The sequence below is a fragment of the Trichosurus vulpecula genome, chromosome 6 (genome assembly GCF_011100635.1).
Source record: "Trichosurus vulpecula isolate mTriVul1 chromosome 6, mTriVul1.pri, whole genome shotgun sequence".
Lineage (NCBI taxonomy): Eukaryota > Metazoa > Chordata > Mammalia > Diprotodontia > Phalangeridae > Trichosurus > Trichosurus vulpecula.
Window position 1 is genome coordinate 272576463 of NC_050578.1, and position 19712 is coordinate 272596174.

General features: G+C 57.9%; 3 protein-coding genes across 3 annotated transcripts; 2 read left to right on the forward strand and 1 right to left on the reverse strand.

Annotated features, from left to right (window-relative positions):
- Positions 1 to 299: 299 nt before the first annotated feature.
- On the forward strand, positions 300 to 11983 carry TAF6L (TATA-box binding protein associated factor 6 like). Its single transcript, XM_036763972.1, has 12 exons — positions 300 to 339; positions 1044 to 1170; positions 2384 to 2580; positions 2667 to 2753; positions 3332 to 3482; positions 3586 to 3636; positions 7206 to 7300; positions 8678 to 8752; positions 9385 to 9605; positions 9813 to 9945; positions 10310 to 10438; positions 10569 to 11983. The coding sequence occupies exons 3-12, from the start codon at positions 2434 to 2436 to the stop codon at positions 11337 to 11339; spliced, it is 1860 nt and encodes a 619-aa protein (XP_036619867.1). The 5' UTR covers positions 300 to 339; positions 1044 to 1170; positions 2384 to 2433; the 3' UTR covers positions 11340 to 11983.
- A 46-nt stretch (positions 11984 to 12029) lies between these two features.
- TMEM179B (transmembrane protein 179B) lies at positions 12030 to 16692 on the forward strand. The gene is made up of 5 exons (XM_036764877.1): positions 12030 to 12197; positions 15414 to 15601; positions 15678 to 15812; positions 16131 to 16209; positions 16297 to 16692. The coding sequence occupies exons 1-5, from the start codon at positions 12102 to 12104 to the stop codon at positions 16456 to 16458; spliced, it is 660 nt and encodes a 219-aa protein (XP_036620772.1). The 5' UTR covers positions 12030 to 12101; the 3' UTR covers positions 16459 to 16692.
- TMEM223 (transmembrane protein 223) lies at positions 16693 to 18154 on the reverse strand. Its single transcript, XM_036764878.1, has 2 exons — positions 17818 to 18154; positions 16693 to 17047 (listed from the first exon to the last, which is right to left on the reverse strand). The coding sequence occupies exons 1-2, from the start codon at positions 18143 to 18145 to the stop codon at positions 16755 to 16757; spliced, it is 621 nt and encodes a 206-aa protein (XP_036620773.1). The 5' UTR covers positions 18146 to 18154; the 3' UTR covers positions 16693 to 16754.
- Between the last annotated feature and the right edge of the window lie 1558 nt (positions 18155 to 19712).

Consider the following 19712-nt stretch of genomic DNA (forward strand, 5'->3'; position numbering starts at 1 on the left):
CCCCAACCAGGTAAACTGAGGCCCGGGGGAGTTGGCACCTCCCAGAAGCCCACTAAGAATCTCCAAGAGCCAGAAGAGGCAGGAAGAAAACCGCCGAGGGTCCCTTAAGAGGCTGGCATCACGTGACATTTCCAGGCAACATGGCTCCTCCCGAAGGTCCTTCCACGTGACGCATGTCCTGAGGCGGGGCTTCGAAGCCTCGCCCGCGGATTGGTCGGCAGTGAGGGAGGGCGTGGCCAGCCTCAGTGCGAGGGAATTGAGAGTAGGCAAAGGAGCCGGAGCCGGAGCTGGAACCGCCACCGCCGCCGCCGCCGCCGCCGCCGCCGCCGCCGCCCTCGGGTAAGTCGCGCCGCGCTCATCGCGGGGCCTCCGAACTTCGTCTCGGGCCTGGGGTCTCTTCACTTCACTTCATTCTCATCTCCTCCGAGGACCACAGGCCGTGGGAGTCCTGACCTCGTTTGGCCCCGCCTCCTGACCCTGGGGTCAGAGGTTACGGCTCGGGCGCCGATGCCTTTCATAGGTTCAGCAGGAGAGTTGGGTGGGACCTCATTTTACAGATGGGGAAACTGAGGCCCAGGCGGTTAAAGGGACTCACTCCTAGCCGCCAGGGGGCGCCCGGCCTGGAGTCAGGAAGAGCCGAGTTCGAACCTAGCCTCAGACCCTGAGCCGCTTGGCGGCCCTGGCCGATCACTTCAGCCGTGCTTGCCTCAGTTTCCTCGCTTGTGAAGTGGAGATCATTGGAGGAGGCTCCAAGGAGCTGCCATCCGGGGTCCACAGCTGGGAATAACAGATAGATTCAAACCCAGGAGCCTGCTTGAGAATGATCGGGGTGTCCCAGTGGACCCCAAGCTGACTCGGAGTTTGGCCTGGGGGACCGGAGTGGGAGGAGGGTGTTCCAGCTTTGTCTCAGATCCCGCACAGGACCAGGAAAGACCGGAGGGGAAAGATCGGGGTGCGGGTGGGAGGGCACGAGTGGGCCTGGATGCTGAAAACCACGGACAGCACTCCTTGAATTGTGTTTCTACTTACTTTGTCGTTCCTAGGTCCGGCCCTAGCAGAGCTGAACACTCCCTCGCGTGGGCCTGGGGCAGTTGGGCAGCCATCCCCAGAGGCCGCGGGAACACTCTAGAGGGCCACCCGAGGGACCCCCTTCACCCCTTCATCGTGGAGGTCAGAACCCTTCCAGCCCCTCTCCCCCCTCCCCACGAGGGGCATCAGCCTTAGGGGGAGGGGCAGCCAGTGGCCTTGGGGGGTGGGGTGGGGGGGTGTCCCAGGAGTAGTTTGTCCAGGGAAGGTTATCACTGAGGCCTGAAAGCAGGCCCTCCACCGGTGCAAGTCTACACCTCATCGGAAGCCTGAGAAGTTAAGCCACTTACCCTGGCTCCCTTGGGCAGTCAGGTGGCAGACACTTATTGAGCGCCTCCTGTGTGCCAGGGACTGTGCTAAGTACTGGGGTTGTAGAAAGAGGCTAGAGACAGGAAGCCAGGGAGGTCAGTGGTCACCGTAGTGGTGGTGGACAGGGCCAGGAATCAGGAAGTCCCAAATTCAAATCCAGCCTCAGGCACGTACTTGCTGTGTGACCCTGGGCGAGCCACTTAACCTGTCTGCCTCAGTTTCCTCACCTGTAAAATGAGCTGTAGAGTATGGCAAACTACTCCAGTATTTCTGCCAAGAAAACCCCAAACGGGGTCACGAAGGGTCGGACACCACTAAACCACAAAAGGAGGCCCATGGTCAGGGCGGAGGAGGGGGAGCCTTTGAGGCATGCTGGCAACCAGAGGAGATGTTTCACAAGCGATGGGAAGCCAAGGGGGAGTTTGAACCTAGGCCTGGGCTCTTTGCACTGTACTGTGACTTAATCCAACGGGACGAGGAGCATGTGGATGGCAGGGAGGCGAATTGTCCTTGGAGTCAGGAAGAGCTGAGTTCAAATCCAGCCTCCCACAATTTGTGCGACCTGGACAAATCACTCTCAGTTCTCAGTTTCCCCAACTGTCAGATGGGGACAGTACCAGCTCCTACCTCCAAGGATCGCTGGGAGGGTCAAATGACATAATATTTACAAGACATTTAGCGCGTCGTAGACTCTCAGTAAATAGAAGGCACTTGATACATACTTGTTCTCCCTTCTCCACCACAGGATTTCTGTGGGGCGCTTCGCAAACTTTAAAGTGCCATTAAATGCTCATTATTTGTTTTCTTGCAGAGAAAAGGTCATTGAACCAGCAATTAGACCTAACTTCTAAATCCGGTTCTGCTGTTGGGTCCCTCCCAGGACCCTCCCGGCTCTCAGGTTCCACGTTCTGTGTTCTTGAGCAGAGCGCATGGGCTGTACCCCCGTTCTAGAGCCCCTCCCCCCAGCACTGCTGTCATGTCATTCTAGATCAGAGGCAGACGAGGGAGGCCCTAGCAGCTGCCCCAGCACCCCAGGCCATGTCAGAGCGAGAGGAGCGGCGCTTTGTGGAGATCCCGAGGGAGTCAGTGCGGCTCATGGCCGAAAGTGCCGGGCTGGAGCTGAGCGATGAGGTGGCAGCTCTTCTGGCTGAGGACGTCTGCTACCGGCTCAGGGAGGCTACCCAGGTGCCAGCTCGGTGGGGGTGTGGGAGGGAGGCCCGTTGGGGTGCAGGGGCCTCCCTTTGCTGATGCCTCCTTTCTTCTAACCTCAGAACAGCTCCCAGTTCATGAAGCACACCAAACGGCGGAAGCTGACAGTGGAGGATTTCAACCGTGCCCTGAGGTGGAGCAGTGTGGAGGTGAGGCTGGGCCGGGTGCCTGGTGCCCGGCCTGCGGTCAGGTGCCAGAGGGGCTTAGGAATAACCCTGGCACGATGACCTCACTGTCATGTGGGACCTTCGTGTGACCTAGAAGCAGGAACTCTTAGAATTATGAACCCATAGTAATGGGGTGGTCAGGGAAAGTGTCATGGAAAAGCTAGGACTTCAGCTGGGCCTCGAAAGATGGTGCAGATTGGGGAGGGAGGCCCTTCCAGGGGCAGAGCGCTGTAAACATTAGCTTTGTATGCAGTAGGTGCTCGTTAAACACCTAATGTGATAGAGGAAGCTCCGGACTGAGAGAGGGGTAAGGAATGAATGAGAAAAGAATCTGAAGTGAAGATGCCGCAGCCCTGTTTGCCATGCCCAGCTCAACTCTAGATGCCCCATGACACTGTCCAAGAGCCCAAAGGTTGCCCCGGAGCCCTGAGCTTCCATTCCCAGTTAGCACCTTCCTAGGACTCTGCCTCCCTGGGTGGCCCTCCTCCTCTGTTCAGGAGCTGTACCCCTCCCAGAATCTTCTTTCCGGATGACACTTTATGGTTTCCTCCTGCTCCTAGGCAGTGTGTGGCTATGGCTCCCAGGAGACCCTTCCCCTGCGCCCTGCCAGGGAAGGTGACCTCTATTTCCCTGAGGACCGAGAGGTGAACCTCGTGGAGCTGGCGCTGGCAACCAACATTCCCAAGGGGTGCCCGGAGACAGCTGTGAGAGGTGGGCGCCCAGAGGGAGGAGGTGGTCTGGGTGGTCCCCTGGGAAGGGTGGGTCAGGACCACGGCAGCGGGGGGGTGACCTGCCTTCTCTGATCTTCCCCTAGTTCACGTCTCCTATCTGGATGGTAAAGGAAATGTGGAGCCTCAGGGATCAGGTAAATGGCGAGAACACTTTTTGTTCTTTTGGAAATTGTTAAATATTTCATTTGTCTTAATTGGCCCAAATTCACCTTCTTATTCTTCAACCCCACCCTCACTCCAAACTGAAAGCGCAAGAAATAGAAAATCCATTATACACATTTAGAGTCGATCGGAACCCACTTCTGCTCTGGCTGTGCCCCCCAAATCTGCTTCATTCTGCCTCCTGAGCCTGGCACCACTCTGTCAGGAGGTGTCAGGGAGTGTTTGCTCCTCAGGCCCTGGTGTTATGGTTGGTCACTATACTGGTCAGAGGTTGCATAAGGGGATTCTTTCACATTTATAGATTATTACTTGTTGAACCATTCCCTAAGGTGTGTGTGTATGTGTGTGTGTGTGTGTACCCCCACCTTGTATGTGTGTGTTTATATAGAGTCTGCCCCCCATTATGTGAGATCATTTCCTTTATGCTTACTTTTCCTCCCTCCAAACTTCCAATGTGCCCTTGGTCCCTCTCTTTTCTGAAGGCCAGCAAGGCCTAATAGAGCCGATCCCAGGCCTTGTCTCCTAGGACTCCCTCCCTGGCCCCTGATGGTGATGGGGTTCCCAGGGTTCATCTCCCTATGTGTCCTTCAGCATTATTCCTTCTTGTTTGCGTTTCTGTGTTTCTCATCACTCCTGTCTTTGAACTGCTTAGTTTTTATGAGCTCTAGGCACTTTGTGAGGAGGGCTGGGAAGAGCTTTCCTTGTGACAAATCAGACTCACCCAGTAAGCACATCAGACAGGGTATGGCACCTCATGCACCCAGAATCCCCCACCTCTCTGAAGAAAGGAGAGCTAGTTCATCAAACAGGTTGAGTTGTCAGGGGAAGCCGGGGTTGCAGTTTTCTGTCCTGTAATTTGGTTCCCTTTCACCCAGAGCCTCAGCCTTGCCCAAGTTCATTCCTGGGCACTGGCCAACAGCAGACTCTGCTCCCAGCCCTGACTGCCAGTGTTCTAAGCTGGCATCTCCTTTGCAGAAGACTGAGCATGCCCTGTGAGTGGTGGGGAAGGAGGGAGGGAGGGTCTGCCCTCCACCACTGAGCATTGCAGGCTCTTCTTTGATCTAGTGAGCACGTCCGTCTTCCAGAATTGTAGGCTGTCCCCTTACAGCCTGATGGAGGATGAACCTGTCCACTTGTGGTGAGGCTCAGCCTGGGATAGTGTCCATCCTCTGACCTGCCCCTAAATGTGCTTGCTGCTCCTGTGACCCTCTGGAGACAGTGCTCGCCTTGGGGTCCAGAGCTCTGGCTTCTGGGGCCTGGGGGCTGGGTCACTGAGCAAGCAGCACAGCAGAGCCACTGGATTTGGAGTTGGGAGGGAGCCCAGGAGTCCACTCCAGTTTGGGTGCTCTCATGGCCAGCACGTTTTTCCTGTGTCTGATCTGCTTTGCCTCTTTACAGTTCCACCCTTCTTAGCTCTGCCTCCTGAGCCCAAGCAGAGCAGCCGTTCTAATATCTGATGACTTTTGTCTGTCCCAACTTCCCCAAGGCTCTTCCTCCACCTATCAGTGGCCAAGCTGGCCCTGTAGCACCAGGTATTATCTGGCTGAGAGGATCCAGGGGTCCCGCTGCCTTCTTCCTGGCAGCCCCGCCCTCTTCATGCCAACCAGTTTCTGTCTCCTGTGAAGTGTCCAGAGTGTCTTGAGAAGGACAGCAGCTGTCTGCGCCTCCCCCAGCCTCCCCAGTTAATTTTTTGAACATAAGTGTAAGACTCGATACGTGTCCTGCTAAATGAAATCTTACTTGAATATCATCTTCCTCAGACAAGGAGCCAGGCAGGATCTGTCTTAGCTGTATGTCATCTGAAAGTTTGATGAGCCAGTCACCTAGGCCTGTTATCTAAATCATAGATAAAAATGTTAAGTAGCATGAGGCTGAATGCAGATCCCTGGGGCACTCCACTCACCATTTGGGCATTGAACCATTACTGATGGCCCTTTGACTTCATTCAACCATCATCTAGCCCCTATCTCTCTGTTCATTAAGCACCTACTATGTGCTACACTGGGCTAAGGGCTGGGCACACCAAGAAGGGCGTAGGCCTCCCCTCCAGGGGTTCCTAGGAGATGTTCCATCACATGCTTTACTCTCCTCTCGGTAACCTAGCCTCGCCATCAGCCTTATCTGCCAGTTTAGTGGCCTTGTCCAGACATTCTTGGTGGGGCTGTCCTGGCTCTTGGTAACCTCCCCTTCCCTTTTAGGGGCCCACTCTGTGTTTCAGGTTCCCCAGAAGTAGGTTCATGTGGGCCAGATGACTGAAGGGATCCAGGGGCTTGCTGCCCTTCTTCCTCACCGGGCCTTCAGCTACGTGGGAGCATCTTATTCTCTCCCTCATTTGCATTCACCCCCATCACCCCCATCTCCTTTGCCCTAACATGGAATTGGGCTGACAGAGCCTGTGTCCTCTCTCTTGGGCCAGAGGGAGATAAGGAGCCAGATGTTTTCAGACATGTCCAGTGTGTGATGATTTCACTTGACTAAACTTACTGGTTACCAGGGAAGGCATTTATTTTGGCGGGGGTGAGTGGGAGACAGCTGGGAGGAGCGGGAGTCTAGGGTCAGTGATGGTAAACAAAGAAAGATCAGCCACAGAATATTAAACAGACACAAAAAAGAGCTGGCGAAAGTGCAGAAGGGCTCACCGATGAGCTGGACCAGACAGTCTTGGCACCATTGCATTCAATCTAATGTCAGTTTTTTAAAAGTCAGGTTGTGCATCCTAGAGATTCTGTTTCCCTCACAGTCCTTTTTAAAAGCAAACCAATCCTTCCTGTTGTGCTTAGCTTCCTTAATGACCCTCACTTACTCTGAGCTCAGCCCTGCCCCCCTTTTCCAGGCCCAGCTGGGCTCTTTTGCTCACTCTGTTCCCAGGCTCTACTTCTACTTCTGTGCTTAAAATCCAAGGTGGTCAGGTAGTTTCTGTGTATCCACTCAGGCTCTTCAGACAACTCCCATTTCCCTTCTTAGGAGAATCCCTTTTCTTTGTGTCTCAAGCATTCCATTCTTGAGCATCTCTCCTTTCGGACAGCCTGCCTCTCCTTTCCCTGAGCTCTCCTCCAAACCAGGATATGTTCGTGCTAGACTCTGCCCAGCCTTTCTGTCCTCTGCCACGAACCTTGACTGGCCTTTCCCCCGATTAGCCCCAGTCCAGCAAACCACCCCTCCCCCTAGTGGGAATCATATCCAGAATAGAATGTCCTGATCTTTTGAGAGATGAAGTTTTTATTAAGGCAGGTCAGGAAGCCATTAGCTGAGAAAGAACGATCACACGCTCCAGCAGATGTTGGCATGAGCCTGGCGGTACAAGGCCCCCTAGCGGTAACAGGCCCCCTGGTGACCCCCTCTCAGTGGCACCAGACTCCCCGATGGTAACAGGCACCCCCAGGCCCTACTTGTGGTCAGCTCATGCTCTCCTTGTCTGTCCCCACTTTCTGTGGTTTACAGGACACTCCCTCCCTAGGACTCACCTGCCAAGTCACAGGCAGGCTGCCAAGGACTCTGGAGGGGCGTCATTCTCATCGTGATCTTGTTGATTCCCTTCCAGTGCCCAGCGCTGTCTCCTCACTGACCGATGACCTGCTCAAGTACTACCAGCAGGTGACTCGAGCCGTGCTGGGGGACGACCCGCAGCTCATGAAGGTCAGGGCTGCCAGACCCCTCCAGGTCTCCTTTAAGTCACTCCCCCTCCTTGTCTCTGTCACAGAGGCCCAGCGTGGGGCCTGCAGAGCAGCCAACCTGGCACTCTATAAGGGCTCTCTAAAGTTTGTTTTCCTGAGCCTTAACCAGACCAGGCTAGATGATGGGAGCATCCTCCCTCCATCAGGGAGCATCCCCTGGGCTTTCACCCTAACCCCTTTTGAGGCCGTCCCCTGTTCTGGGATGGGAACAGATCTGTGTCTGACTCCTTGAGGGATCCAGACTGAGTGGCCTTCCCTTCAAAGCCTTTTAGCCTCCTTCTGCTTCCATCACTGTATTTGGGCTACTCTCAATTCCCAAGATTCTTTTCATTTTCCTTGTAAGTGAGGTATGGGCAGAATTTAGGGTCATCACCCAGACATGATCACCAATCCTGTTACCAGAGCAGGAGCAAAGGGGACAAGGGGAAAGTTCCTGCCCACAGGTCAAGCAGCCAGCACATCCAGCTTTCTTCCCTTGGTGCCCTGCTCCTGAACCTGAGCTGCAGTAATAGGATCTAATTTGTTATATGTTACCTGTACCTCTGTCTCTAGAGTGTCAGGGGATGGAGGTACAGCAAAGACACTGGCCTGGGGTATGAGGGTGAAAAGGCCTGGGGAAGGGGTGCACTTTTGTTTGCTGGTTCCCCTTTAGTGAGCTTGTTTCTATCCCTCTGCTCCATTTCTGTGGTCCTCCATGATTTACAAACCCCTCTCCTCCAAAACAATGGTCGAGATGGATACTGGGTACTCCAAATATTATGGTGCCCATCTAACAGATTAGAAAATTGAGACTTGGCCACAGTCACACAGCTAGTAAGTGCTGTAACTGGGCTTGTGGCCTGTTGGGGCCTGGATGGAGCAGGGGGCCACTGGCCTCTCAGTCCAGGGACAGTAGGAGGTTTTTCTTTAGATTGTAGATTGTTTAGTCTCAGTTCTTAATGAGTTTTCCTATCCTCCTCACTCCCCCGCCCCCACCCCCTAACATGGTCCCTCTTTCCTCTGAAAGCGGACCAGGGCTTGGATGGTATTTTCCTTTAACTTGTGTGGACAGCCTGGGCTCGAGGCTGGTGCTGTGGGAGGCCCACAGCACGGGGTATGCATTGGAATCTAGCAGCAGATGTCCTGCCTCGGTGGCCTTGGGCCTTGGGCCAGGGGTCTCTGCGCCTCAGCTTCCAGTCCAGTGGGGATAGCAAGCCTCCCACTGCCCCTCTTCCCAGGACTCTGCAGGCCTTCATGGGCTCTGGGCTCCTGGGCTTGAGGTCTCCACTTTAATGTCGCCATCAGAATTGGGAGGCTTTGGCCATGCAGGGCTTGAGTTCACCATCTCCTGCTCTTCCAGGTAGCACTTCAGGATCTGCAGACAAACTCCAAGATAGCAGCTTTGGTGCCATACTTTGTGTATGTTGTCAGCGGGGTGAGTGATGGAGGGAAGGTGGTGGGGTGGGGGGCGGGGGGAGCAGTGCCAAAGGGATCATCGCTGCAGAATCTAGGAGAGGACAGGTAAGGGACAGAAGGGGGACAGCCAAGAGAGGTGAGAGAATGGAAGCTCTTCGATCAGGGGCAGAGCCCTTCCTCTGACAGGTGCAAACATACTCCTCCCAAGACTTCCTAGTGGGGGTGACTTTGCACGGAAATCCCCCCCCCCCCACTCCGGTGACTTGGTGATCAGCTTTCCAGAATAGCCTTCTCCTTGTGGCTATCTCTGGACTTGGCCAGGCTGGTCTTGGAATGATGCTGGGCTCATACTTGAAGCCTTTTTGGCCAGCTTGGACCTGCTGGCCTGGTGTTCAAGGCCCCGGGTCACCTCTGGGCTGTTCAGGGACTGGGGACCAGTAGCACCTATGCATGCCTGCCAGGTGTCACTTACCCCTCTGGATTTGAGGTACTGTGACGCCATCACGTGTACATGTCCTTGGCTTCTCACTCCTGAAGAGCAGTCTGTCTTGTTTCTGTCTCCGTCTTCCCTGAGCCAAGTGGAATGGGTGCCAGGGCCTCAGTGAGCCTTCCCATGGTCACAGCCTCCTGTTCTGACTCCTCTCCTCCCAGGTGAAGTCAGTGAGCCATGACCTAGAACAGCTGCACCGGCTGCTGCAAGTGGCACGAAGCCTCCTCCGGAATCCTCACCTGTGCCTGGGGCCCTACGTCCGCTCCTTGGTGGGCAGTGTTCTTTACTGTGTCCTGGAGCCACTGGCTGCCTCTATTAACCCTCTGAATGACCACTGGACGTTGCGTGATGGAGCTGCACTCCTGCTCAGCCACATCTTTTGGTAGGGGGCCCTGGAGCTGGTGGGAGCCAAAGGAGGAAGGCTGGCATGGCTGGGGGTGGTGCCGGTGCCCTCATGGCCATGTCCTCTGCTGAGAGGTGGAAAAGGCCAGTGGGAGGGTGTCTCACCTAAGAGCATTTGAGAATTGGGAGCTCTCCGAAGCCTACTTCCCTGCTAATTACCATTTTCCTGCCATCCTGACTCCAACAGGACCCATGGGGACCTGGTGAATGGCTTATCACAGCAGATCCTGCTGTCACTGCAGAAAGTGCTGGCTGACCCCGTGCGGCCTCTGTGCTCCCACTATGGAGCTGTGGTGGGGCTGCATGCCCTGGGCTGGAAGGTGAGGTCAGCTGCTCAGCGGTCAGAGCATCTCTCTAGGCACTGGGTCTGTTGTGGGTCAGGCCAGGGGAGGTGCTGGGAAGACAGAGGTGTGAGGCCCCAGTGGCTGCCCTTGAGGTGCTTACCCTCTCCTGGGAAGGAGACCTGAGTGCACAGTTGTGCTGGGGGCCATCCCAGAGCCCTTTTGTGTCTTGTCTGCACCATCTTGTGTTCACCTTGGCTTCTGGGCTGGTGGGGGGCCCTGGGGCTAGACCCTTTCAGGCATCCAGCAGGTTCCTCATAAAATGGGGTGAGGGCCAGCTGAGGCTGGGGGTCAGGAAGGGCCCTCCAGGGCCAGTGGACTGACTGTGGGCTCCCTCTCACAGGCGGTGGAGAGAGTTCTGTACCCGCACCTCTCCACCTACTGGGCCAACCTGCAGGCTGTTCTGGACGATTACTCCGTGTCCAATGCCCAGGTGAAGGCAGATGGACACAAAGTGTACGGAGCCATCCTGGTAGGTGACGACAGGCCAAAGGGGTCAGAAGAAGGGGGGTTAGCTCAGCTTAGGTGAGGGGCTTCACCGAGGGGGTAGGCCCTTTCCCTCCTTCCTCTCTCCCATGCCCTACCTCCTTGCCCCTCTGCAGGTGGCAGTGGAGCGTCTCCTCAAGATGAAGGCGCAGGCTGCGGAGCCGGGCCGTGGCCGGAGCTGCCGGCGCCCGGAGGACCTGCCCTGGACTGGCCTCCTCCTGCACGAGTCCCCCACCGGGGAGCCGGGCTTCGGGCCAGGGGCGCCACTGGCTCCGGGGACCCCGGGGCTAGGGAGCCCGGCCCCTCCCGTGCCACTCGGGGACACCTATCGGGAGCTCTACGCCTTCTTCGGGGACAGCCTGGCCACCCGCTTCGGCACCGGGCAGCCGCCGCCCACGGCCGCTCGGCCCCCCGGAGCCAAGAAGGAGCCCGCGGCCGTGACCGACGCCGTGCGCAAGATGCCGCAGCTGACGGCCAGCGCCACGGTCAGCCCCCGGGACGAGGAGAGCCCCCGCGGGGCGACCCCGGGCGGCCCTGCCAACGCCCCCGCCCCGGCCCCCGCCGCCTCCGCCGGCGACAGCAGGCCCCTGCCCCGTGTGCACCGGCCCCGTGGGGCGCCCCGGCAGCAGGGACTGTGCTCGGGGGCCCGAGATGTCTTCCAGAGGAGCCGCTTCGCCCCCAGGGGCGCCCCGCACTTCCGCTTCATCATTGCCGGGCGCCAGGCGGGCCGTCGCTGCCGCGGCCGCCTCTTCCAGACGGCCTTCCCGCCGCCGCAGGGCCCCAGTCCGGCCTCTCGCTACGCCCAGAAGCTGCCCATGATCGGCCGCACCTCGCGGCCAGCGCGCCGCTGGCTCCTGTCGGACTACTCGCTCTACCTGCCCCTGTGAGCGGGCGGGGCACGTAAGGAAGCGAACGAATGAGCGAGCGCCTGCTCCAGGCTCCGCCCCCCCAGGGCCGCCTCCTCAAAGCGCCGGCTCTGCCTCCCGCTGTGAAGGGGCGCGGCTGGGCGAGGAAACGAGCGAATGAGCGAGGGCCTGCTCCAGGCTCCGCCCCCCCAGGGCCGCCTCCTCAAAGTTCCGGCTCTGCCTCCCGCTGTGAAGGGGCGGGGCTGGGCGAGGAAGCGAGCGAATGAACGAGCGCCTCCAGGCTCCGCCTCCGGGCCTGCCTCTCCACTGACTTGTACGGGCTCTATCTCCTGTGAGGGGGTGCGGAGAGGAAGAGAACAGGCGAGCGCCTGCCCCCTTTCGGACTCCTTGGGTACTTCCAGCGGCAAGGCGAGGCGGAACCAGGTCCCTCCAGTCCTCCGCTAGAGCCCAGTGTGTAATGAAGAGGCTAGGCCGGCCGCCCCTCTCGGGTTCTAGGGCGGGGCTATCCGCCCTAAGGGCTCCTGCACCGGACATGTGGCTCTCCGAGGCTCTGGGCAGATGAAACCCCGGCTGAGCCACTGACTGGAGGTGGGCCTCGCCTCAGTTTCTCCGCCTGTAAACTGAGGAGATGGGGGCGGAACCTTCTCTAGAGCCAAGGGGGCGGGGCGTGTGTAAATAAAGATTTGCCGAGGCCCAGGCTGGCGTGATGACGTCGTGTGCGTGCGAGGCGGTTGGGCCGGCGAAGGCTCGGGGTGGGCGGGGCCTGCTCCGGGCGGGGCGGCCATGGCGCTCCCCCGGCTGCACCGTGCCGAGCTCGTGCTCCTGGCCGCTGCCTTCCTGGCCGGGGCAGTGGTGGCCGCGGCAGTCGTCCGGACGCAGGTGGGGGCCCTCAGTGTACCCCTCTAGACAGTGGCGGGGGGAGGGGTGGACTCCCTGGCCTCTAAGGTCGCTTCCGTCCCCTGGGCCTCAGTTTCTCCCCCTGGACAGTGTGTGTGGGGGGGAGTTTGGACTCCCTGGTCTCCAAGGTCACTTCCATTCCTTGGGCCTCAGTTTCCTTCTGGACAATGTAGGGGGGGGGGTTGGACTCCCTGGCCCCACGGTTAGTTACGTCCCCTGGGCCTCAGTTTCTCTCCCTGGACAGTGAGAAGCTTGGATTATGGCCAGGTCCCCGTAAGTGGTTACATGTATCAGAGGGGCTGTGTCCAGTTAGGGTCACGCTCACGTATCGTCACTGGTGCAGTTTGAAGGTGACCACTTGCGGGGAGGGGCCCCTCCCAACAGAAGCGGCCTTGGCCCGAGGGGCCACAGGCGGCTGGGCTGGTTTTTTGTACTAGGCCACGTGTAGTGAAGAGGCAGGATTTGGACCGATGCTGGCTCTTCCTGAGCCCAGGAGGCATCGGTGTCCCCGCAGCGCAGGGAGAGGTGTTCGCACTCCTCTGGCCCACGATCAGCAGTGATCTCATTTGGGGAGGGAGGAGCTGCTCACTTCTCTTCCTTGTTCCTGGGACTGGGGTGGGAAGCGCCCCACCTTCCAGACGTGGCTCTCCTGAGCCTTCTAAGGACCTGCTTAGGCTACTGCTCTTACTAAGTCATGGGGCCACAGAGCAGGAAGGGACCTTGGAACACAGGAGGAAACAGGCCCTGGGAAAGGCCCCCCCCAAGGAACAAACAGACCTGGGACCTGAGCCCAGGAGTTCTCTTCTCGCTGCTTTGCCCCAGGGTTTGGAGTTGGAGGCTCTGTGTGAATCTTGGTTTGTCTTCTAAAGAAATTGTTGCTATCTTTTGTTTTTTTTCCACCACTTACCTGTTTCAGTGTATCATTCCTAGAAAACTTATAACTAAGAATCGAAAAGGAGAAGAAAGAAGCAAAAGAAACTTCACTCTGAAGTCGGCTTCTGGCGCCTATGCCTTCCAACGCCCTTCCCCCCATCCTCTGCACAGAACGGGTAGCGGCGCCTTCTGGTCCCTCCTTTTGGGGGCAAGCTCGGCCACCCTACCTTCCACACATTGGCTTCTTAACACCTACGTCACTGTGGTCATTTTCTGACCCTGCTGACTTCACTTTGCATCAGTTCATAGAAGTCTTTTGACGCTTCTTTGTTGTCTTTCCTCGATGTGTGGTATCAGCCAGTCACATGTGGCTACCATGCACTGTTTGGCCAGTCAGTGGGCACTGTCTTTCTAGTTCTTTGCCATGACTATTCAGGCTTATACTCGTCGAGGACGATCCCCTGAAGTGGCTCACAGTGCTTTTAAGGGTACGTGATGTCTGCTTCCAAGGATGTGAAGGTCTAGTCTCTGTCCTGGGCAGAATTAGGGGAGATGGGTAGGGACTGTTGAGAATTTTGGGCCATGTGAGAAGGGATTGGTTCCTGAAGAGTACAGTCCCAGGGTGGGTTGGGCTGGAGGACCACTTCCCAGAGATTTCACTTCAGGACCTTGGAGGCTGTTCCAGCTTTGATTTGGTAAAGGCTTTGTCACTTTCTGCAGTGACCACTTCTAACTTGATTTCCACCCGGGTTTAGGACCAGAAGGAAATGAAACAGCATTGAGGTTAGAGACCCAAAGGCTTGGTGGGGCAGGAAGGGGTTGTGCCAATGGAGAGATGAACAGTTCCCCATCTCTGCCCTTCCCTGTACTGCCTGGCCCTGCCCAGCCCTGTCCTGCTCCTGACTTGAGAAGCCTGGACTTTTTAGTTGCTCAAAATGCCACTCCATTGGTTCAGATCCTGGCCACGCCTCAGGCCAGGCTGAACCTTAGATTCAAAAAACAAGGATTGTTGTACCTCATTAGAACAGAGCAGCCCCCTCCTCACAACCACCCAGAGTATCTCATAAAAGCCATTTTTCCCTGGTGTGTCTGCTGTCTTAGAGTGTACGGCAATTCATGTGTCACATGGTTTTGCTGAACTTAAATCTTTTGTTAGCAAAGGAAGCCTCCCTGGGAAGCTGGGGGAGTGGGGAGGGGAGGGCTGTACTTGGAAAAGAGAAATGACATGGAGCAAAACCAAAAGGTTTCAGGTCACTTTAAACAACTCTCCATTCTCAGAACAGTTGGTCCATCAAGTGCTGACTAGAAGGAGAGATGGCCCGAGGGCCATAGGCTGTATAGGCCTGGTCAGAACCACTGTGCATCAGGGTCTGTTGGCCTTTACTTCTCTCAGCATCAGGACATGACAGCCAGGCCTCAAGCATTTATTAAGCACCTCCTGTTTGCCTTGCACTGTGCTAGGCACTGAGGATACAAAAAAGAGATGAAAGGCAGACCCTGCCCTGGAGGAGCTCCCAGCCCAATGAGGGAGACAACACAGAAACAGCTGGTTAGTGTAGATGGAATGAATTGGGAGTATAGGGCAGTAAGGCTTAGGAGGACAGGATTGTGCAGAAGGTGGGATGTTGGCTGAGACTTGGAAGAAGCCAGGAGGTGGAGATGAGGAGGGAGAGAATTCCAGACAGGAGGAACAGTGTCCAAGGCTTTGTGCAATTTTGAATTGTTTATTTTTGCAGCAGGGAGACAAGCCCCAACAGGTCTCATTTAGAAAGATGTGCTTGCACATGCTTCATTCCCTTCTCCCTCCCTCCCTTCCCCCCTTCTTTCCCTCCTCCTTCCCTTCCTTCCTTCCTGGTTGGTTCCCTGGATGCTTCTGTATAGCTCAGCATTCTGGGAATATCTCATGCTCTCATGTGGCCTGGCCCTCTGATGTCAATGAAACAGGGAATGCCCTGTGAGAACATTTCCTTGGTCAGTGCATTGTAGTCTGTATCCAGCTCTTCTCCCGTCTTGGAGTCCTGGCAGAGGTCAGAGACTTGCCCAGGGTCCCCTGCCCAGGAGGTGGCACCAGTGGGATCAGAGGCCAGCCCTTTGCTAGCTCTGCCATTTTCCCTCATGCAGTCAAGTATAGGATGATAAAATTGTCCTTTGTTTCTAAGCCTGTGTTCTTAACATGCTCCTTGTCCACATTGGCTTACTGAATGCTGGGAGAGACCCTACAAACCATCTTTTGCCAAAAGACAGAGGTGTGCATTTTAACTTGCCCAAGGGGACGTGCTTGGGCCATGCCCACCAGAGGAAATCTGAGCCTGCCTCTCTCCATAGGGCTCCTTCAATGGCCAGTGCCCTGTCTATGGCGCCGCCCTCTGGAATGACTCTGCCTTCTCCTTGTCCAGCTCTTCTGCCCCATCCCTCTGCTACTTTGTATCAGGGGTCTCAGGTCTCCTGGCCCTCTATGGCCTCTTAATGTTGTTCTACTGGACGTACAGCAGCTGCCTTGAAGATTCTCACAGGTGACTATTGGAGGGGGGGGGGTCCCCTTGGGGAAGGGGAGCATACTTGAACTCCTTGGTGCTTCTTCCTCTGCAGAAGCCCTCTTGGCCTGCGTATCTCAATGGGCTTGTCAGCTGTGGCCATCTTCCTGGTCCTGGTATCATCCTGTATCCTACGATTTGGCACCAAGACCCTCTGTGCCTCCATCATGCGCTTTAAGATTGTGAACTGGTAATGGGCATTGAGAGGAGAGGAAGGAGGGACATGAGGCTGGTGCCTGCCCATCTGGCCATTGTGATGTCCAGTGGACACACAGTGGGGCGAGAATGGAAGGAGCACTGCCCTGGGTGGGGTACCTTGGGGGCAGGCCGCGGGCCCTGGTGCACAAAGAGCTGCCTTCCCAGTCACTGACACACACCAGCTTTGCCACCTCGGGGGTCAGTCTGCATTAGGAGGGGGAGCTTCCTCACCCCAGGGAAATCCCAGCCCCACTGCCCAGCACCTGGGGAGCCCCCAGCCTTGCTCATCGAGCCTCTCTTGCCTGTGCAGCTGCTCAGACGCCCAGAAACTTCGCTGGATGCCTCCCGGACCTGGCCTACACTTCTATTCTACCCTGTACAACGCAGAAGTAAGGAGGGCCAGGGAGCAGTGGGGAGAGCTGGAGGTGGGTGGCAGGCTCCACATGGCCCATCCTCCTCTCTGCCCTCTCATGCAGGCTTCCTCCTGGGTGAGCCTGGTGTTGTGGTGCCTGCTTCTGGCATTACAGCTGCTGCAGTGGAAGTGGGAAGCCCCCCCATACCGGCCCCTGGAGCGAGGGGACCCTGAGTGGAGCTCGGAAACAGATGCCCTCTTCGGGGGCCGCCCATCCCGTCCCTGAAGAGAAGCTGGAATTCGCAACCTCCTGACCAAAGACTGAATGCCCAAGTGCCTGTGACTGGCGGCCCTGTTCTGCAGCTGCGGGGGCTCCCCCAGTGCTTCCTAGGAGGGGGAGAAATGCCAACAGCTCCCTCCCATCCCCCTTCCTGCTGCTGCTGTTTCTGTAGCCGGACATTGCGGCCTTCCACCTTACAAGTGACCTTTCCTGATGAATGAAAACACAAAGGGATCTCCATTGGGCTTTCCTGTCTCTTTATTTGTTACTGAGTCTCCACACTGGGAAAGAGGGCCAGGCGTTCACAGGCTCCGGTAGGCTCCCACCGTGATGTCAAACAGCCTCACGTTGGGGAAACGTCCGGCTTTATCCAAAAGAAAATAGAAGCGGCGGCCTTTGACCTTGAGCGGGAGCACAGCCGGCACCTCCCCGCGATGAGCCAGACAGGACACCTGACGCAGGGGCACAGTGAACTGGGCACCCAGGCCGAAGGGCGCGTGCGTGGTCAGCGTCACCTGCTGCCCTCCTTTCCGGAGCAGGATCGAGCGGACGGAGCGCTGGGAGAAGAGCAGCCCGGCAGCCAGCACCAGCAAGCCTGGGGAAGCACAAGGGGCGGGGGTGAGCCGGGCCAGGGCCCCTGGAAGTGGTCTAGGTGACTTCTGGGGTTCTCTGCAGGGATGTAGAATGATCACAGTGAAGCATTTATTAAGCGCTTACTGTGTGGGCACTAAGCTGAACAAGGGCACACCAAGAAAAACAAGCCGGCACAGCTCTGGAAGGGAAGGCTGGGGGACAGGGGGTGCCTGGAGGAAGCCAGAGACCCCAGGAGGGGGGAGTGAGAGGAAGGGGCCATGGATGCTTGTTTGGGGGGTAATGACCCCGGGAGTTTGCTGGGTGGGCTGACTTGGTCAGTCCCTGGGTAGCCGCGTGGGTCAGGTGCTGGAATTGTCCTGGGGGGATAGCCAAGGATGAGGGGGAGCACAAGGTGGGTGATCCCTAACGTGGTGAGTGGGATGGCAGCAGGGTGGGCTCCAGGAAGACAAGGCACACTGGCACGCGATGAAAGTTAAAGGGCGGGCGGTCGCAGGGACCACCCTGCCTCCGGGGCTTTGGAGAGTCCCCACTTATCACAGCTCCTCCCTACGGACCAGCAGCTGGGCCCTAGGGGCTCCAACAGGAAACCGCTCTGCGTGACGGGATCACCTCGGAGCCTTTGCTCAGGCTGTGCCCCTGCCTGTTAGGACGCTGACCCCGAACGTCCCCGCCTTTCCCGGATCCCCCAAACGGACAGGTCGTCCGGCGCCCAAAGAGCGGGTGGTGCAGGCCTCAGTTTCCCCGGATACGCCACCCGGCCCAGGCTCTCACCCACGGAGGCGCAGCCGGCGGCCAGTCCGTAGCGCCAGAGCGCGGAGCCGGGGCTGGGGCGGCGCCCGGGGCTCTGAACGCCGCTCTCGGCCTCGGGGCTCTGAACGCCGCCCCCGGGCCCGGCCAGGGCTGCCGCGGCCAGCGACGTCCAGAAGACGCCCTGGCCGGCGCAGAAGAGGCCCAGGAAGGCGAAGAAGCGGCCGCGCTCGTGCTCGAAGAGCAGCACGTCCCGCGCCGGGGCCGCCTCGTGCAGCGCGGCCCGGGCCCAGGAACCCCCAGGCGGCCCCAGGCGCCCCACGCCCCGCGCCAGCCCCGCCAGCCCGGCCATGGTGTGCGCCGCTTCCGGGGCGGGACTTCCGGCCCCGAGGAACCGGGTCGGAGAAGGAGGGGTGGGAGAAAAACATTGGTTCCGACGAGGCTCTGCCGGGGCGGGACTTCCGGCCCCCAAGGCACTGGGGCGGGGCTCCCAGCCGGTGTCCAGGCTGGCCCTTCTGCAGCGTCGTTGCGGTCTCTCGCCGAGGGCCCCGGGCGCTTGTCCACTTAAAGCCATTCCGTCCACGAGCACCGCGTCCCGCGCTGCCCGGGGCCTCCCTGCCCTCAGGAAGCTCCGAGCCGGGAGGGCTCAGACTGGGGGGAGGTCGAGCCTGGCGGGAAGAATGGGAAACCCCCGGCCCGGGAAGCGGGAGCCGCTGTTGCGCTCGCCCAAGGTTCCTAAAGACCAGGGGAGCCCCCGAACCTCCGATCCAGCCGTGTGACCACCGTCTGCCCCAGGTTCTTCATCTGTAAAGTGAGGGTGTTGGTAATAGCGGGGACCTCCCAGGGTTGTAGGAAGAGCAAGTGAAATCGCATTTGTGAAGCACTGTGCGCCATCCCCGGCACAAAACAGGTGTCAGTCGGGAAACGTGCAGCGCCTGTGTGCCAAGCGCCGGTGCTAGATGCGGGGCTGCAGGGAGGCAGGGGACAGTCCCTTGTGCCCAGAGTGCCGCGGGGCCTTCCAGACCTGGGTTCAGGGAAGGAGAATGCCCGGAGCGCAGAGGCGGAGGGGCTGGTTCCCGCAGCGGGCTGGAGGCTGACGGAGTCGGGGTTAGGGGAAAGGTAACGAGCTCTTTTGGGGACATAAAGGTTTAAGATGTCTCCCGGCATCCAATTCAAGAGGCTGAAGATGTGGGGACTGGAGGTCAGCAGAGAGGCAGGGGCAGGAGAGGTCCACGTGAACATTCTTAGCATGGAGGTGGTCGTTAAATCCGTGGGAGCTGATGGATCCCCAGGTGAAGCTGGACAGAGCCCTAAAGGACACCTACGGTTAGAGGAAGTGATCTGAAGAGGATCCAGAGAAGGATCGGTCAGAGGGGGAGAGAGAGGTGTCCTGAAAACCTCGAGAGAAGGGAGGATCCGGGAAGAAGAGGGTGACCGACAGCGTCCCAGGCTGCAGGGAGGTCAATGAGGGTGGAGGAAGGGCCACTGCATCTGGCAGTCAGGAGATCGTTGGTCACTTGGGGAGAGCGGTTTTGGTGGAATGATAAAGAAGCTGGATTGTAAGAGGTTGAGAGGGAGAGGAGCATCTAGCGTAGACTGCCTCGTGGAAGGGAGAGGGGAGTGGAGGTTAGACTACAAAGGGCAGAAGAGAGAGGGAGATAGTAGGAAGGGAACGATCAGTCCAGGGATTTTTCACAGGAGAGTGGTGGAAGGCATCGGAGCGATAGGTCAGCAAGAAGGGAGGAGCCGAAGCTAATGGCAGACGGCCCCTATTCTGCAGAACGAGTCAAGATTCTCAGCTGGGTGTGGGGAGAGGGATGAGGTTGGGGAGAGCAAATCGGTGTTTTTCCTTTGCTCAGTAAGCCAAGCACTTCCAGTCAATGGAGGCATCACCGCATCAGCGTAAAGATCTTGAGATA

Coding starts and splice junctions, on each gene's coding strand:
- TAF6L (XM_036763972.1), top strand. CDS start 2,434: ATGTCAGAGCGAGAGGAGCGGCGCTTTGTGGAGATCCCGAGGGAGTCA. Junction 7,301..8,677: donor ACGACCCGCAGCTCATGAAG/GTCAGGGCTGCC, acceptor CTGCTCTTCCAG/GTAGCACTTCAGGATCTGCA. Junction 9,606..9,812: donor CTGCTCAGCCACATCTTTTG/GTAGGGGGCCCT, acceptor TGACTCCAACAG/GACCCATGGGGACCTGGTGA.
- TMEM179B (XM_036764877.1), top strand. CDS start 12,102: ATGGCGCTCCCCCGGCTGCACCGTGCCGAGCTCGTGCTCCTGGCCGCT. Junction 12,198..15,413: donor CGGCAGTCGTCCGGACGCAG/GTGGGGGCCCTC, acceptor CTCTCTCCATAG/GGCTCCTTCAATGGCCAGTG. Junction 15,602..15,677: donor TGCCTTGAAGATTCTCACAG/GTGACTATTGGA, acceptor CTTCCTCTGCAG/AAGCCCTCTTGGCCTGCGTA.
- TMEM223 (XM_036764878.1), bottom strand. CDS start 18,145: ATGGCCGGGCTGGCGGGGCTGGCGCGGGGCGTGGGGCGCCTGGGGCCG. Junction 17,048..17,817: donor CGCCGGCTGCGCCTCCGTGG/GTGAGAGCCTGG, acceptor GTGCTTCCCCAG/GCTTGCTGGTGCTGGCTGCC.